The sequence below is a fragment of the Sinohyriopsis cumingii genome, chromosome 18 (genome assembly GCF_028554795.1).
Source record: "Sinohyriopsis cumingii isolate HCF-2022 chromosome 18, ASM2855479v2, whole genome shotgun sequence".
NCBI classification, from domain to species: Eukaryota; Metazoa; Mollusca; class Bivalvia; order Unionida; family Unionidae; genus Sinohyriopsis; species Sinohyriopsis cumingii.
This window is the reverse complement of record NC_142978.1, coordinates 33,133,848-33,153,269: the sequence shown is the minus strand read 5'-3', so window position 1 is coordinate 33,153,269 and position 19,422 is coordinate 33,133,848. Positions and strand designations below refer to the sequence as shown.

General features: G+C 37.7%; 1 protein-coding gene across 3 annotated transcripts in view; it reads right to left on the bottom strand.

Annotated features, from left to right (window-relative positions):
* Positions 1 to 12,935: 12,935 nt before the first annotated feature.
* LOC149776342 (F-box/LRR-repeat protein 4-like) overlaps positions 12,936 to 19,422 on the bottom strand; it is a 72,922-nt gene continuing 66,435 nt past the window's right edge. For all 3 annotated transcript variants that reach the window (XM_089942861.1, XM_089942862.1, XM_089942863.1), the window contains exon 16: positions 12,936 to 13,130. In XM_089942861.1, the coding sequence (XP_089798987.1) occupies positions 13,001 to 13,130 (130 nt within the window). In that variant the 3' untranslated portion in view covers positions 12,936 to 13,000. The remainder of the gene's footprint in view (positions 13,131 to 19,422) is intronic.

Sequence of the window (19,422 nt, the reverse complement as noted above, 5' to 3'; positions counted from 1 at the left end):
AAAACAAACTCCATGAAATTAGAAAACTTAAAAAAAAAACATGCTGAGAATAGTTAAGGTAGGAAACATTATTATGTCTTTAAGTTTGTTCTTGCAGTCGAAATAAGTGAGTTTTGAGAGCCCTCTTGAATGTGATCACTGTGTCTTTGTGTCCAAGTTCAGTGGGCAATTCATTCGACGTTGCTGGGCCCTGGTATGCAAAAGAACGTTGTCCATATGACTTTGTTTTCATAGTGGGAATAATGAGCATACGATTGTCAGAAGAGGAGCGTAAGTATCTTGCTGGTGTGTACACATGGGTGAGATAGGCTATACATGGCGGCCAGTATAAATGGTTGAGGAAGAACCCGTGAGAAAACCCCGGAAAGAACTACCAACCCACGAGAAGCTACTGGCAAGCTATCTCACAAAACCACATTAGCCGAATCCGAAACTAATGCCCACGCAGACAGAGGTGAGATGGCAGTAATCCGTAACGGTGAGCGCTTTAGACCACTCGGCCACTCGAGGCCCCTAATGTTCGGGTTACTTATCCGTAAATCTGTGAGTTGAGTATATGACCACTGTGTGAAGATATCTCTCTTTTGTATTTTAATGGGGTTATTAAATATATATTAAAAGTTATTAACTTCCATCATTTTTTGTGAAGCTTTAGAAACTAGATGTTTCACCTTCGAGTCCATTACGCATTAAAACTGTATAATTTGATATTCATTACGATAAGCAAATATTTTGTTTTTGTTGCTGTTGTAGGGTTTAACGCCATTTTTTACACACGATAGGCTATACATGGCGTCCAGTATTAATGGCGGAAGAAGAACCCGGGAAAAATAACCACCGACCCACGAGAAGCTACTGGCAAGCTTTCTTACATACCCACATTAGCCGAATCCGAGACTCTAACTGACGCAGACAGAGGTGAGATGGCAGTGATCCGTAACGGAGAACGCTTTAGACCACTCGGCCACTCGGGCCCCTGTTTTTGTAGAGGGCTTCCAAAGTTTATCACCTATATTGCCACTAATTTTCTTTATAATACAGTTATGTTCTTGAAAATGCTCACTTTAAAAAAAATAACGTGTTCATTGATCGTACTTTAAATTCATGTTGCGAAGAGAGGTTGTGATATTGTCCGACATCGGTCATGCGTCGTTAATCGTCGGATTACAATTATTTGCTACTGTTCTCGGGTCTTCAGTTTTAGGACGGACTATGTTTTGTAGTCGTATTTCAGAACATATTTTAATCAGATTCGTCGTATTGGCTTGCATTACCAAGATCTTGGACAAGAATGTATACGAACGATATATATCCATATTAAAGGGTAGACCTGGTTGTGCTGTTCTGTTTAATTGATTTAGTCGAGCATCGATCACGCTCGGGTGGAATGACGAACTAGTCCTTTACGATTTAAGAGATCAGCTTCTGGTCGAAATTCATTTCTGAACCGTTACCATTTTTGTCGAATTTTAAGCTATTCGAAGTATGGACTAGGGTTTTTTTTTATACAAGGTTTCAATTCGCTACATTGACCGATTAATTACTATTTAATTGTTTAGTGATGATCATTAAGAAAATATTGTTGAATGATCATGAAGATAGCTCTCTGATCCCAAACACCAAGGTCTAACATCCGATTGGTCGAACTTTGTACCACCGCAGAGGCGATGTTACCAAACATATTCCGATCATACTTAGTTTGTAACTTCTATTATCACGACCATGAACAAATTTGACTACAAAAATCATGTTTGCATATTGCAATTATTCTTGGCAAGTTAAAATCAGACTGAAACAATTAACTGAGCTAGATATCAAAGATTTCTTCTTAGGTAATTGCGCGTTTGGGAAAACCATAAATGAAGACTAAATTACTTTCTCAGTTGCAGCACCGTTAGGAGGTGACCGATATTAGACCAACTTGAGCCTCTTGTTTTCTAATGTTGTCTTGAAATCCTTACCCAATAAAGATTGCATGATACGTGTTCTTTTTTTTTTAATTAAAGGAAACACAATAAATCACATCAAATTACTGATTTAGGATGCGAATAGAGACTTAAGTAAGCAACTTTGCAATCGCAAGAACTTGGGTAGTTATGTAACCGAGGACAGACTTTGAATGTACGCACAAAGACGACCATTTTTTAAAAGGACTGCATTTCAGGCAAGCAGGCAGCCATCGTGAAATATTTCATTAGCATTTGGATAATGCTGTTTATTCAAATCCGCTTGACAGAAAACCCGCAAATATTCCGGTTGTCTTTGTTCAAACACATCAAGCCCCAAAAACATTGTACAAGAGTCAGACCCAAACGTTGTATAAATATTTAGCTTTCAGATCTAAATTCCCTGTATAATGATGCATTGTTACGCGGTCTTTCGTCCAACAAAGCATGTAAAATCTCATATATCAATTTCTGAGTAATTACGATTGGTCCATCATTATTAAGTCCAAATAGACACTCACCCTCCCTTCAACACTTCATCGTTCTCATAAACATTAAAACAAAGCTGCGACAAATCTGGTGGAAGAAAATAATTTCCACGGCGATTCATCAATGCTTTTCTGGATTGTAAAGATTTCTTAATTTATTTAAGCATTCAGCTTCATTCGTCATATCTCGACACGTTTAAGTTCCAAAAACTACTTATCACCGGCAGTGAGTCAATCCTTGTTCCTTCACCATTCCAGTGGACCGCTGGCTGCTCTCAAACCGGGCTAGGTTTGATTTATAAATTAAGAACAGATATAATCCCGTTGGTTAACTAAGACTGTTCATCTGCAGGTAGTTGGTTATCTATGAACAACGAGAAATAGTTGAACTCAATGTCTCTCCTTTTTCGGAGTTATGGGCTTGCACAAGAACTCTATCCCAGAGTTGACGCCGACGCTTCCAGCGAGAACAGACGCTATCAGGACATCTTTGTATCATATTTGTCATTAAATATAATGTAAACTATTTCTTGAACTATTTCTTGAGCAATACGTACATATTTATTGCCATAATAGTCAGACATAAATCCTCAAACATCTATTTGCAAACATTAACACTTCGTTGCCAGAAAATTTAAACGCGCCATAGGGACTAATAATTCTGCCTTCAAATTTCCACATTGCATTTTATAGCGTAAACCTTCCAATAATGAAGATATGGCTTCTAACCGCTACTGTTTTAATTTAATGTAATGACTTCCTACCTTTAACTTTTTCCAAGCACAGTACTGTACTGAACGGATTCTTCATTCGTATCTAGTGATTACTTTCCATCAGAAAGTGTTCAAAATGATATTACTAGTCAAGACTATAGTGTACGTGGTAGTGATCAAACATGGTGAAGATGCATAATTTCCGTTAAATAAATATGAAATATTCCGAATATAGATTCAGTGCAAAGAAACTGACATACTAATAACTAATTTTAAGCCTGATAGAAGTCCCTATACATTTAAGCCTGAAAGAAGTCCCTTTACATTTAAGCTTGAGAGAAGTCCCTTTACATTTAAGCTGGTTGTTTAATTATAAAATAAATTAGACGAAAAATATATGGAACTTATGGTAGTCACGTAATTGTTTTTGTTGAAAACTGTAGTTTATAACATCATTAGTGAGAAGTGTGTCTTTAAAAACAAAATTCTTCAAATATTACATAACAGTCATGCACGTATTTACCATTGTGAAGCAACCAAGTGTCATTTCTTTCTGTAATGGGAAACAATGACTCCCAATCAGAACACCTCGTAGTTTTCTGATCAAATTCCATCACTGAAATACTTCGATAGAGTGATTCGGTGTATAAAGGAGGAATTTGCCCGAATTGACCGGAAAATAGGGCGGAGCTGGGATAAACACAAAAATAAAATGGGCATAATAGAATTGTGTAAAAACAATATGACACCTTTATGGAATTATTTCCATAAAATTAAAAACGGAAAGTTCTCTAGTAATTCACTGATGAAAAGAAAATAAGCGGAAATAGTTTGGCTAAATATAAGTCATCTCAGTCGAGTTGCTAGTAACGGTGTCTGATATGCACAGAAAGTCTCTTGGTAAATTAGGTACATGGAAATACAAAGGCGACGCAGGTAGTATTTATGAGATGTTCGATCATTCAAGAAAAGCCTTGAATGCGATTCCGATTGGGATGTACCATCAAATTCACTTTATAGTGCTTACCTCATTTTGGTTATGTACGCTTAAGGTATATAAGATGTTTGCCCATCAAAAAGTAAACGCTTGAAAAGTACTAGACAAATATGCCAACTCTGGCACGTACATATTACAATTGTTTTCTATCTCAAATTTAAAATTGTTATTTTTTTTTATAATTTTAGATGCATCTAGCATAGTCTACGTCTTCATAAGAAACAATAAACAATAACAATGATTCCTAGTATATTAAAAGCAACTGAAACAACATTATTACCCGATGAGATCGTGCAAAATATAAGAAAGAAACTGCCAAAACGTATGAATTCATCGTAAATATTTACGAATAATAATGTGGATGACAAAATCTAGAAAACATTTTCGCTAAAATGTGAAATCTTTTCATCTGAAAAGAACATAGTGAAAGCAAATGTAAAACAAAACCAGCTATAACATACGAAAATATCACCAATGACAGCAAGTAAAAGAAAGAACAATTTAAAGATTATTTTCGCAAAATGTTTAAATTCCAAAGGGTTGCAAGAAATGGAATAGTTGAAGCTGTAATAAACAAATATCCGTTATAAAAAGCACTCCCAAAACTAACATTAAAAAAAGAGATTATTGTTTCTTTAAGCAGGAAAGCATCTAAATAAACTTTTCTTTGTTGAGCTAATATTTTCTTTACGTGTAAAGACGCTGTATCAATAATAAACATAAAGATATGTTTTCCGTTATTGTTTCTTAAGTTCTAAACTACATTAGATGCTGGTTTTATGAGATCTGCCCACTATCTATTCCCAAGGTTGCTGACTCTGTTGTTACATTAACCGATACTTGGCTGGGTTATTGTGTCTAGCACATTATTACAGTGATGGGGCGGAAGGGTGGGTGGGTGGTGGGGAAACAAATGGTGAAACGGTCTGTTGTACGAAATTTAAAGTGTTTTAGTGGCGTCGTTTTAAAAATCTAACTATTGGTAAACACACTTTAAAAAATGTCCCGCTTGTTGTCTTCTTCTGTTGTTGTTTTGTTTTGGGGTGGGGGGGGAGAGGGAGGGATTTATTTACTTTTTTTTAGAGGGGCATACACAGTACGCTTTATCTTTATTAGAGTCATGGGACTTTGACCTATAGTGTATGCCTCACTAACTTTAGATATGTGTCTTCTCAAGTTCCTGTTCGTCGCTGAGTCATCAAACAGAAGAGGATGCATTTTAGCAGATGCTTTATCCTTAACATAGAATGTCACTGACCTACGTTTCACGCCTCACTAATTTAAATTACTTTTTGGTGTTTAGTCAACGACCACATGTTTTCATCAGTTTTGTAAATCAGGTGCTGCTAAGAGTGTTGAAACTTGGTGAGGAAAGTCAGCTGAGTACTTCACCCTTACTATAAAAGACCGTTATGGTCAATATAGAATCATGATGATTAGTTAATGCATGCATCTTGATAAGTTATACTGCCTTACTATAAAAGCGAATAACTCTTTCCAGAAGTTCATGCTATGTTGACTTTAAGATTTCTAAACTCGAATACGCGATCTCGAGAGACCCATACGATTCCCCCCCCCCCCCCACAACGTGATAAAGTGAATACGCGATCTTCAGAGCGTCAGTCCAAAAACTCGGCTTTAGACACGGACAGAGATCAAGTTGTTGTTGTTATTGTTGTTGTAGAGTTTAAAGCCATTTTTCAGCACACGATACATGGCGGCCAGTACTAATGATGGGGGAAGAACCCAGGAAAACCCCGGAAAGAACCACCGGCTCATGAGAAGCTCCTGGCACGCTTTCTCACATACCCACATTAGCCGAATCCGAGACTCGAACCGTAACGGAGAGGACAAAGATCAAGTACACAATATAAACTAAATACACATAACAAGGACATAATGGTTAGGTCTAAGTATTAGAGGAATAGACTCTGTAAACGTGATCCTGATGTAAAGATGGGTTCAATATGTATCCCATTCTTACCTCCACCCCTTCATACACACACACACACACACACACACACACGCACGCGCGCGCGCGGTTGCATAGACCAGTTTGGTGCGTCCGTGAACACAAGTCAATTGTATTTGTTTTAATTGCCTTAAAACTTAAAAAAAATACTTTTGTTACTGTACAATAAAACACCAAACGAGCGTCACATAACTTAGATGCGATGTGGAAAGGAGTGGTTGTGGAAAATCAAGCTGCGTGAAAGTACGGCGCTATTTGGACGCATATTTCCATGTTGCGAAGTTTTAGCTTCAGGATGTGATGACGAAGAAAGAAAACAGAAAATTAAAAGAGATTTTGTTGATTGTGAATTCTTGCAATTGCAATTCCAGTGAGCCGTTAGCCAGTTTCGTCTTGGACACTGAGAATTTTGATACATAATCACAATTTTTGTGACTAAGAGGACGTGTGCCTGTCTGACAGTTTGCACAATTTTTCATTCCATTTATGTAATATTTTAAATGTATTGATCACATCAATTCAATATTTATGCTAGCCTCTTAAAAAGATAAATTAAAAGATGTTGATTATTAAAGCTCATAAACTAACAATGTAATTTTTACACTTGTGTTCGTCAGTATGAATAATAGAATGTGTACATCAGATTTATTATTTGCATGAGGTCAAGCTTGTCACGTATGTGTGCCAAAACAGTGGGTTAGGAGAGCAATGTCATTGATGGATGCGTGACAAAATATATCTGCATCTCTTTCTCTTGGGTTAAAGATGGATCTCTGTAAGTTGCATTTAAATTTAAATTTAAAGTAAGTAAACGCGTGATTTCTGAACACTTATTTGGGACAATTTTGTAAGATGGATCAAAGAATATATATGTCTGCGTCAGTTGGGTGTATGCCCACTGACCTTTTCAGTAATCAGATTGATCTGGGCTGAAGAACTAAAAAAGCGAACTGAACTTCCTTATTTTCCCCACTATTTCTTTCTTTCTTTAAACCTCATTTTCCTTTCTCCCTTCCTTCTTTCCTTCATCCCTTCTTTCTTTCTTTCTTTCTTTCTCTCACCGCCAACATTTTGCAAAGAATAACTAATATTCTAGAGTAAGAATTATATTGACCAGATGTTATCATGTTCATTAAACGGTGGAAAGTCGAAGGCGAACATTTCTTACCATATGTCACTTTATATCGATAAAGTCAATATGGAGTTACGAATGCCGAAATTTTCTTTGCTCTTTTCGTGAATGGAATTTGCCAAAATTCTTTGAAATGGTTACACTTGGTGACATATTTTACATTTCCAATTTTTCTAATGCATTCATCGATTCTGCGCATTGGAAATGAATCTAATCTGGTGGCACTGTTCATTTTTCAATAGTCAGTGCGTATGCGGAATTTGCTATCTGGTTTTGGCACAAGAACACATGACTAACTCCAGTTTCTTTTACTTGACTATGTTATATTATTCTCCAGAACATATTGAATTTCTTTTCTCAAAAATTTCTGCTTGAGTGGATTCATATTGTAAGGATGGTGTTTCACTGGTACATAATCTACAAATTCATCATCATGGTAGATTTTATTTTGTCATAATGGAACATCTGGAAATAGGTGATCATATTCAAATGGCAGAATTATCAATAAGTGATATAGCACATTTCGGAATGAATGACTCGTAAAGCTCCATAATAAAATCAGACTGGGGTCTGTTTGACTTGGACAAAGTCAATGTTCACAAGTCATTCAGTTGTGAGTATAAATAAGTCACTACAGACAGTCGACTTGTTATTACTGAATAGACAAGTCTGTTTAGGCAACAAAAGAAAACCCGATGATGTTCGTTTAAAAATCTAGCTATTTCTAAAAACCCTATCCCATGATCTATTTATCTCTAAATCTAAGTACATATGGGCGTTTGCCTCGCTCTTCCTATAATACCTGCATTTAACCCTTCCTCTTCGTCTCACCTACATATCAATATGAACTATTTACATATCATTTTGATTTTGATTATCAGCATATGGTCTAAGGGTTGTCAAAGAAAATAAAAGTTGTTTTCATAGTAAAATATTACTGGATTTCCTTAACACGGAACTTGTTTTATATATATATATATATATATATATATATATATATATATATATATATATATAAAACTTAATTATATGTGTTAATATTTGGTTGCAATATATTGCCATATTTTTCCGTGTTATTAAGGAATGCAGAGGTCAGAGACAAAATTAATCATCCACCGGTCATAGACACTATCAGTTCCAGAGCACACCGTCGAGATGGACCACGTTTAGGTATATAAACTAGCCTGGTTCAGCATGACCTCAGGGAATTGAAATTCGGACCTGGTCCAAGATGACGCGATACTGCATTACTGGCGCCCACACGTATCTAGAGCAACGCTGCCTAGGGTGGTACACTAATGACGATGAAATATTTTGGGACAAGTTCAAATTACTCAAGATCAAGTTCAGTCGTGGGCAAGCTGATTTTTAAATAAAGTATGTACAGCACTGGAGCCAGTTTTCATTACCAAGTTAAATCAGAGAATGAAAGCACAATCTAAGGATGTTGGAGAATTGACACAAGTAGACAAAGAAATAATCGTAGTTGAATGGAATACCAGTTCTATAGTTTCATTATCAAACATCACCGCTCCGATGACCCCGAAGTGCATATTTCGTAAAAGAGATAAAATGTGGAGTCGGCTGGAAATAAAAATAAATTGTGACTTTCAAGATTCTGGATGTTAGTTGTTTTTTTTTGTTTTTTTTTTTAAATTGAGGACAAGCAAGCTAGGATCAACAGCGCTAAGGCAAGGGACTTGAAATCAGGCATCATGACATACCTGTCTACAATACAGGTTCATGACAAATTATTAGAGGTGCGCTGTATTTTGGTATGCCGGTTTACCGCGGTATTTGTTCCGGTGGTACGTACGATGGTACTTTTTCACTGTACTGGTACGTCGGTAGTTTCCGTCAGTAAGGAATGTACGGACGTTCCCGAGGAATCTTTTTAACGACTTAAATGATATTAACATAATTTTTTCATTATTCATCACAGACAGTTCAACAAATTAACTTTCATTTTACAAAACCGTTGTATCTGTAACAAATTAATGGTAAATATTAAAATATAATTTTATTACATACCCATTGAATCTTAAATGTCTGATCTGGCGCTCGATACAGATGTTCAATCTGTGATTTTGCACCTCATAACTAAACTTTCCATATCACATACCCGGCCTGGAACTACATTTACGACTGAAAATATAACCGCTGAGAAATCAGATTTAATTGAGATTGACAACAATATTTTGGACAAGATAATTAACAAAATGATATCCGATGAAGCTGGCATTTCTAATTAATGCGAAATAGGATAGAGGGGAGAGACAAAGTACTTTGCCGCTGAAATCTTGTTTTGAAAGTTAAAAAATCCAGATAATTTAAGAAAGACTTAGGGTTTCGTGTCAGTATTTTAGGTATGGTTAAAAATGTTCCGATGTTTGGAGTAAACTTTACGCTTGTTGTAATCAAACACTTCGTGCATAATTGGTGACTAACGAAACCGGATGATTTGTACCATGAACCAGATACCCAGTAGTTAACAACACAGGCAGATAAGTAATGGACAGTATATACGTCTACAGCGTATATATATATATATATATATATATATATATATATATATATATATATATATATATATATATATATATATAGAGAGAGAGAGAGAGAGAGAGAGAGAGAGAGGGAGAGAGAGAGAGAGCATAATGAGAAGAAAACATAACAATATTGTTTAAAATGTTCTTATTTAAAAATATCTAAATAAATCTCAAAAGTCTAATTTACAAAGAGACTTAAATTTTCTTTTTATGCAAAATATATACTTAAAACAATGCGTCAACAGTTTTTTTTTTGCAATGAAAACATAAAAATTGAGAGTTTGAATGTATTTTAAATTAGTCAACTTTCTGTATAAAATTTAATGTATTAAGTACCGCTAATCTGTGAAATCTGTTCTAAACTTGTAAGAATGCTGTATGAAAACACAGTCACGTACTGTTTCAAAACCCACGTTCCGGCAGAGAAGAATGGAAAAATACATTTACCTAAGACCTTAGTTTAAATTCTATACAAAATTTTTGAAAAATTTAAACCTAAGGAGTAAATCACAATAATATTCAAAACTGCACAATATATACTACGTGCACAGAGATTTTTTAGAGGATTGTGAAACGATAAAACGCCAACTGCCTAGTCATGTTTGTGACAGGATACCTTGCACTAATTGGAAAGAAAAGGGGATGTGCAATAAACCACATACATGTTTTGTTCCAAGTCTGGCGATATAACTTGTTTAATGCCGCCTCGATATATTCCTATTCTGCATCAAACTCGTTCTTTCCGTCCATTCTGAATGAACTGCGTATGTAGTTATGTCCAGAGGCGGCATTAGGAGTACGCGGGGCCTAGGGCCGACCATGACCGCGCGGGGCCAGAGTATCGGTATCTCGATTGGTATGCTACTCCAAACACTGATTATGTCTAGACTAGATCAACTTTCGCGATTTGCGTGCATTACGTGCGGCCTGTATCAGCGTTTCCAATTTACCGGAGAATATAGCATGACAAACTCATAAGGACGACCTTAGGCTTGAAGTGGGGGCCCCCTCAAGAGCGAGTCCTGGGGCGGTCGCCCTTCTTGCCACCCCCAAACGCCGGTCCTGGTTATGTCTATATATTTATTATCCTTTAATAACATCGCATGCGGGAGGTCGAGGGTTCGATCACCGGCCGAGTCATACCAAAGCAATAAGAGGTCAGTGTTAGGACTGGTCAACCTGGTGTCATGATAATGTGACTGGGTGAGGCATCATGCTACATGTCTGCGGCATGATGCCCCAGTGCTAGACATCGCTATAAACTGTCACTGCAGGCATCGTAGCGATATGGCTGAAAAATTGTTAAAGCTACGTTAAAAATCCAAATCACATACACACACACACAGACACGTGTCACGTATGTGAACGAAGTGGCTAAAATGGAATATTATGCAACATATTCTGTCGAAATCTAAATTTCGAAAACATTTGGTTAAAAGAAACAATATACGTAGGTTTTAGTTATTTACTAGCCTATGTGATCGTGCTAAGTATATGTATTCCTTTGTGAGGCTGCGAATCATCCTATGATTTTAAGGAGCGCACTTGCTTTCTCTCTGCACTTTATGTAATTGTCTCAGGTCCACAATATTTTCACGCTTGTTGAGTGTGTTTTATGTTTACTGCTCCTCTCTGAGAAATATATTGCCTGGGTGCTTTCATTCCACTCAAAGTTTCACACTAAACCAATAATATAGATAGTAAATTGTTGGCTTCAGCAACAACACTCGAATTTTGTTAATAGGCGCTCGAATGTCTGCACGATGTTTTTACTTACCTGATGACTGATTTTACTTGTGTATAAGTGCAGTACCATGTTCTATTATCAGTTAATACAACTAGTTAAGCAGTTCCTTCTAACTGTTGTTGCAAATTCTATTATTATAAGAATCACACGGCTTTGTAGTGGTATTTACATGCTAATTTAGTCATTCCAAGATAACACCTGTTTGGGTCATGATTCTGCAGACCAGATCAGATTAGCGAGCCTACCAATAAGAAAATTGGGCTACCCATGGGTATTATGAATACCGTACCATGTAGTTAAAGGAAATGCCAGGTGGTTAATATTGTAAATTTCTCAGCCAGTGACATTTTTGAAATTGCCGATGGAACCGACAGCAATTTAAAATACATCTAGCATAAGCAAATATAAAAAACAATTGCCGCCTGAGTACAGGAAGTGTAAATGCACTTTAAACCAAATCTTAATTGTTGGAAATGGAGAAGTCATTATACTTGCAAAGAAAATTAGACAGCATGCAAAATGGTCATTCTTGAGATTGAACCTAATGGAGACTATACGGATATAACTATTGTGAACATTTAAACCCTGAAGGAGTATGGTATGTACTTTCATAGTTTACATTTATTGCTTCATTTATTTGTTTTCTCTCTTTGACAAAAGTTTCAGCAACACAGGGGCAGTAAGTTTATAAAAAGGAACAAAAATCCACGAAGAGCTGAAATTTCTCTCTCTCTCTCTCATATTTTAGTTTGATCAAGAGGTGCAAAATGAAAAATGCGATGGAATACATATGCATCCTTCTCTCTGTACCTCTCTTCTCCTCTCCCCACCCCCCCCACCCCCCGGGAAAATGTAGTTTGGTATTAATGATGCAATTTCCCTATTGTTAGTGATCTGAAATAGCATACAGTGATACTTTTAATATTTATAAAACCGGAAGTTATTATAACTTATTTCCATACTGCATTGTGAATTTTATCCTATCTGTAAATCAATCAATTTTTCAGGTCAACATCATTATGTGTAGCTAAAAGTACATAATAAGTTTAAAATACTTTAAAACACAATTCGAGGTGTTGATCTGGCCTCGTCTTATACTCAACGTTGACTTATATAAGGATGAAAATGGAAAATGTGCCAAATCTGCTGATTCGACTTATACTCCACATCAACTTATAGGCCAGCATATATGTCAAGTAAAAAACTGCTCAGCTGGTACAGCAGAATAAATTTAACCCTTATCGAAATAATTACTTCAATAAAATCCTTGATTAAAAGTGAATCCAGATGAATCATTTTGTGGACTGAGCTGAGAATGTAGAGCCATATATCTTCATGATTTGTAGGAACTGCAAAATCAAAATAATGGATAAACAATAAATAAAAATGAATCCAAGATAACCATTTTATTCACCGAGTTGAGAATGTGGATCTATACAGTACATAAAGACAACAACTAATTTTGATAGCTCTTCTTTATCTCACAATGGGGGAAATCCTTTTTCCATGTTTCCATCATGGGGAAGTCTATCCCTGAGCAGAAAGACACATCAAACATAACCAGCTTTTTACAATTCTCCAGAACCCTGTGAAAAAAACAAAACGAAATATAAATATTATTCCAAGAAAGATAACCTCTGTCATACCAAATCCTGACCCTGCTTTCTTGAAAAAATTTTTAAGCGTGAAACATGATATCAAGCAACAAATCCCCATATGTTACTTGGGATGCAATCAAACATTTAAATCAAGGAGGATGATCCCACACACACAAGTTTTAAAAAATTCCTGAAAAATGCATCATTTCAATGAAAAATACATAATATCATTTTATTTCAACTTGAAGCTTGAGTTTATTTGCTCAAACAATGTCAAGAATATGAGGGATTAGTCTTAAAAATGACAATATTTTGTGATCATGTGACCTAAAATTAATAAAATTAATAAATATGTGTCAAAGTCTTTCTAAAAATATTTAAATAGTTGTATCTGTACGAAAACAAAATGAACTGCAAATGTCAGTTTGTATTTCTGGCTTCATCTCCATTTAACCAAGTTAAAGACAACACAATATTTTTTCAAGGAAATTTCATTTTTGTTCTCACTGATTGGATCAAGATGAATTCCATACATGAAAAATGTTCTATTCCTACTATGTTAGACGAGACAAGCTCAGTTTCTAGAATATTTGACTCAACATTCAGAGGTTGCAGGTTCAATACCTGACCATGCCAACCATGGCTGGCTGCCTCAGTGATCATATTAACTTTTACTGAACGTTTCACAATCTTGGAAAAATCTCAGGTTATCATGGGTAACTTGTAACTGCAAAATATTAGCCCACCATTACAGACCGATATAGGGGCCCCGAGTGGTCGAGTGGTCTAAAGCGCTCACCGTTACGGATCACTGCCATCTCACCTCTGTCTGCGTCGGTTCAAGTCTCGGATTCGGCTAATGTGGTTATGTGAGAAAGCCTGCCAGTAGCTTCTCGTGGGTCGGTGGTTCTTTCCTGAGGTTTTCCGGGTTCTTCCTCCACCATTAATACTGGCTGCCATGTATAGCCTATCCTGTGCTGCAAAATGGCGTTAAACCATACAACAACAACAACAACAACAGACCGATACATTTGGACATTAGAAAATGCTTACTTTTCTCTCTGTTCTGATATTTTATGAACTAATGAAAATAATTAATTTTCCTGAATTTTGTTTGGAAAATCAATATCTTTACTGTCATGACTGTACGTACTGACACTGATGCTAAGTCTGGGTGGAAAATTTGTCCGTAAATGTGTCCCAGTTCCAATATTAATTTTGTTTCATATATATATTAATATTAACATAATGTATCAACATAATAAGTTACATCTATTCATATTATCTTATCTCAGAAACTCTGAAAGATAATCCATATTTTCCTTCAAAAACAAGGCTTGAAGTGAACTCCAAATATTGGAATCATTGCCCTAAATATATAATGGAGCCATATCTCTTAGACTGGTTAAGGAATTAAATGCAGAACAACATTATTTAACTCTAATTATAGGTATGAAGGCTGAGCCATCAACATATAAAATGAAGTTACCATGGGGAAATATGCCATTAAAAAAAAATGTGAAACTCACATATTGGAGATGTCGACTCCTGTATAACACTTACTAATACCTTAGGATAACTACTACAACCTCATAAATCCACACCACCCAGGCTAACAGTTTTTAGCAATAAAGTTATCTGCGCACCTAGTTGGTAGTTAGAGTGATCTCCACTTGATATAGGGATCAGCACCAAATCCCATAAATTCTTCAGTAACAACTGGAGCAGAAGGCATGCTTTCTATGTGGATGTAACTGCTGGGAGGTTGAATGTGTATTACCATCAGCTAAGTATAACTCAAGAAATGTAGAAAAAACTGCTTTCAAATACATTACCTGATCATAATATCTTAGAAGAATAGATGAGGTGGTGGGAGTTAGATCCCACTACCATGGGACGGCTATATTCGGTCCCCTAAGGTATGTGAGACAGCTTCAAGATAACCCAAATTGGAGAATAGACTACATATGTTGGGATGCAGCTTTGAATGGGAAAATTTTTCCCTCCCTCAAATTTAGCAAAAGTTGTGAAGTGGTGTTCTTATGAAGTTTTTGATAGACCCAGGAAGGTAACCTGTTGCACCATGGCAATACAGGTACCACCAGATCGAGTTGAGCCTTTTGGGATGAAAGATCTCTTGATAGACCCAGGAAGGTAACCTGTTGCACCATGGCAATACAGGTACCACCAGATCGAGTTGAGCCTTTTGGGATGAAAGATCTCTTGATAGACCCAGGAAGGTAACCTGTTGCACCATGGCAATACAGGTACCACCAAGTCGAGTTGAGCCTTTTGGGATGAAAGAACTCTTGATAGACCCAGGAAGGTAACCTGTTGCACCATGGCAATACAGGTACCAACAGGTCGAGTTGAGCCTTCTGGGATGAAAGAACTCTTGATAGACCCAGGAAGGTAACCTGCTGCACCAAGGCAATACAGGTACCACCAGGTCGAGTTGAGCCTTTTGGAATGAAAAATCTCTTGATAGACCCAGGAAGGTAACCTGCTGCACCATGGCAATACAGGTACCACCAGGTCGAGTTGAGCCTTTTGGGATGAAAGATCTCTCGATAGACCCAGGAAGGTAACCTGTTGCACCATGGTTATACAGGTACCACCAGGTCGAGTTGAGCCTTTTGGGATGAAAGAACTCTTGATAGAACCAGGAAGGTAACCTGTTGCACCATGGCAATACAGGTACCACCAGGTCGAGTTGAGCCTTTTGGAATGAAAGATCTCTTGATAGACCCAGGAAGGTAACCTGTTGCACCATGGCAATACAGGTACCACCAGGTCGAGTTGAGCCTTTTGGGATGAAAGATCTCTCGATAGACCCAGGAAGGTAACCTGTTGCACCATGGTTATACAGGTACCACCAGGTCGAGTTGAGCCTTTTGGGATGAAAGAACTCTTGACAGACCCAGGAAGGTAACCTGTTGCACCATGGCAATACAGGTACCACCAGGTCGAGTTGAGCCTTTTGGGATGAAAGATCTCTTGATAGACCCAGGAAGGTAACTTGCTGCACCATGGCAATACAGGTACCACCAGGTCGAGTTGAGCCTTTTGAGATGAAAGATCTCTTGATAGATCCAGGAAGGTAACCTGTTGCACCATGGCTATACAGGCACCACCAGGTCGAGTTGAGTCTTTTGGGATGAAAGATCTCTTGATAGACCCAGGAAGGTAATCTGTTGCACTATGGCTATACAGGTACCACCAGGTCGAGTTGAGCCTTTTGGGATGAAAGATCTCTTGATAGACCCAGGAAGGTAACTTGTTGCACCATGGCAATACAGGTACCACCAGGTCGAGTTGAGCCTTTTGGGATGAAAGATCTCTTGATAGACCCAGGAAGGTAATCTGTTGCACCATGGCAATACAGGTACCACCAGAACGAGTTGAGTCTTTTGGGATGAAAGATCTCTTGATAGACCCAGGAAAGTAACCTGCTGCACCATGGCAATACAGGTACCACCAGGTCGAGTTGAGCCTTTTGAGATGAAAGATCTCTTGATAGACCCAGGAAGGTAACCTGTTGCACCATGGCTATACAGGCACCACCAGGTCGAGTTGAGCCTTTTGGGATGAAAGATCTCTTGATAGACCCAGGAAGGTAATCTGTTGCACCATGACTATACAGGTACCACCAGGTCGAGTTGAGCCTTTTGGAATGAAAGATCTCTTGATAGACCCAGGAAGGTAACCTGTTGCACCATGGCTATACAGGTACCACCAGGCTGAGTTGAGCCTTTTGGGATTAAAGATCTCTTGATAGAGCCAGGAAGGTAACTTGTTGCACCATGGCAATACAGGTACCACCAGGTCGAGTTGAGCCTTTTGGGATGAAAAATCTCTTGATAGACCCAGGAAGGTAATCTGTTGCACCATGGCTATACAGGTACCACCAGGTCGAGTTGAGCCTTTTGGGATGAAAGATCTCTTGATAGACCCAGGAAGGTAACCTGTTGCACTATGGCTATACAGGTACCACCAGGTCGAGTTGAGCCTTTTGGAGGAAAGTGTCGGTACTAATATGTTGTCCTTTTTGTTATGTATATCTATATTATTTGTGTTATGTTTCATGATTACTGATAATGTAAAGGTCACTTGCTAATTCATATATTAAATAAGAATATTCTTTATAGTTTACACTTTAATGTAAGGTCATTCTTGTAGTTGTTGTTGTTCTAGGGTTTAACGCCATTTTTCAGCACAAGATAGGCTATACATGGTGGCTAGTATAACTGGTGGAGGAAGAAACCTGGAAAACCCAGGGAAGAACCACCGACCCATGAGAAGCTACTGGCAGGCTTTCCCACGTACCCATGCTAGCCGATCCTTGGACTCGAACCCATGTAGATACAGGTGAGATGGCAGTGATCTGGAACGGTGAAGTGCTTTTGACCACTCGGCCACTTGGGGCCCTGGTCATTCTTGTAAACACATTCATGATAGCTTGCATGTTGGGCAAAGAGGCATATCTTCCAATGTCTGTAATCAAAAATGGACAAAAGATCAGATGGATCTTTGGTCAGATTGATACACGGAGATCATGGAAATGTAGTCTCTGACTGTGATTGATGCCAAATGTCAGAGATCATGGAACAGTAGTCTCTGGCTGTGATTGGTGCTAAATTTCAGAGATCATGGAACAGTAGTCTCTGATAGTGATTGGTGCCAAATGTTTCTCATCAAAAAGCCAGAGTAGAAAGTTATCTGAAGTTCTGATTACTGCAGTGGTATAACATGTTCTTGGGCACATCACTGCATGAATATTTTCCATTTGCCTTCATACATATTTAAAGTGGAGGGCCATGGTGGTACCTGAATGTTCAACAACTCTGGCTTGGGATGAAACACCTGCCATCATGATTGCTTCAGCAGAAGAGGTAATATTTCAATGTTCCTGGAGATTTCTGTTGTAAAATCAACAAGGTCGCTGATCCATGATTTTTCCCATTTGAGTCAAGCAATCAGAATGAGGTGACACTTCAATTCTCTTCAGAATCAGTTTTACTGTAGGGTAAGCTTAGGCAACCATTCCCTACTAACCTACAGTCCTTCAGATTAAGGTCTGGTTTGACAAAGGTTCAGAGTCTGACCTTTCAACTTGTTGTGAATATGTCCACCATTCGTTAATCCAATTGGGCATATAACTGAGTGAAAACCAAGGGATGAAGAGACCATTCCATTTGTATTAGTTGAATCTTCCAGGATGAGTTCATCAGTATATGAGATGGAGCCTTATATTTGTGCAGATTGTAAGAAGTTGGTCCAACAGGCAAAGTCTTGGCCTCCAGTTGGATCCCAGAATTATACGAACAGGCACTTAACTAGGTGATCTAGAGGTCCATTGATGCAAACTCAGCAGGCGAATGAATTTTCAGGCATGTAGATTGTACTGTATAAATAATGAAGCGACCATTGTACCAACTTACAAAACTGAGGGAGATATATTCTGTTGACATTAATGTTGAACACCATAGCTAGATGAACAAAATGTTGTCATGGTATGAGGTCAGAATTCTGCTTGATGACAAGAAAACCAAGGCTGAGAAGGACAGTAACAAGAGATATATCTTGCTCCAAGATGTAACTCAACTGATGTTTATGTAAACTGTTGTCCAGTTAGTTAATGGAGGTGGTCTGGCCATGGGCCATTTCCTGCTCCACATGAAATCGCAGGGACTTATGTGGAGTCCAACTACAAGTGCCCTAAATAGGTAAATAGTGTCTTGTTGGCAAATCGCAGGAACTTCTGAAAACCATGTGAATGGGGATATAAAGCTAAGCATCCTGCAAGTCCACAGTGATTGCATAGTCTCCATTGTTGTATTTCCAACAACAACCAGAGAGTGTGTAGTCTCCATCATTGTATTTCCAACAACAACCAGTGATTGCATAGTCTCCATCATTGTATTTCCAACAACCACAGTGATTGCGTAGTCTCCATCATTGTATTTCCAACAAAAACCACAGTGATTGCATCGTCTCCATTGTTGTATTTCAACAACAACCACAGAGCGTGCGTAGTCTCCATCCTTGTATTTCCAACAACAACCAGTGACTGTGTAGTCTCTGTCATTGTATTTCCAATAACAACCACAGTGGTTGCATAGTTTCCATTGTTGTATTTCCAACAACAAACACAGTGACTGTGCAGTGTCCATCATTGTATTTCCAACAACAACCATAGTCACTGCATAGTCTCTACCATTGTATTTCCAACAACAACCAGTGACTGCATAGTCTCCATCACTATTTCCAACAACAACCA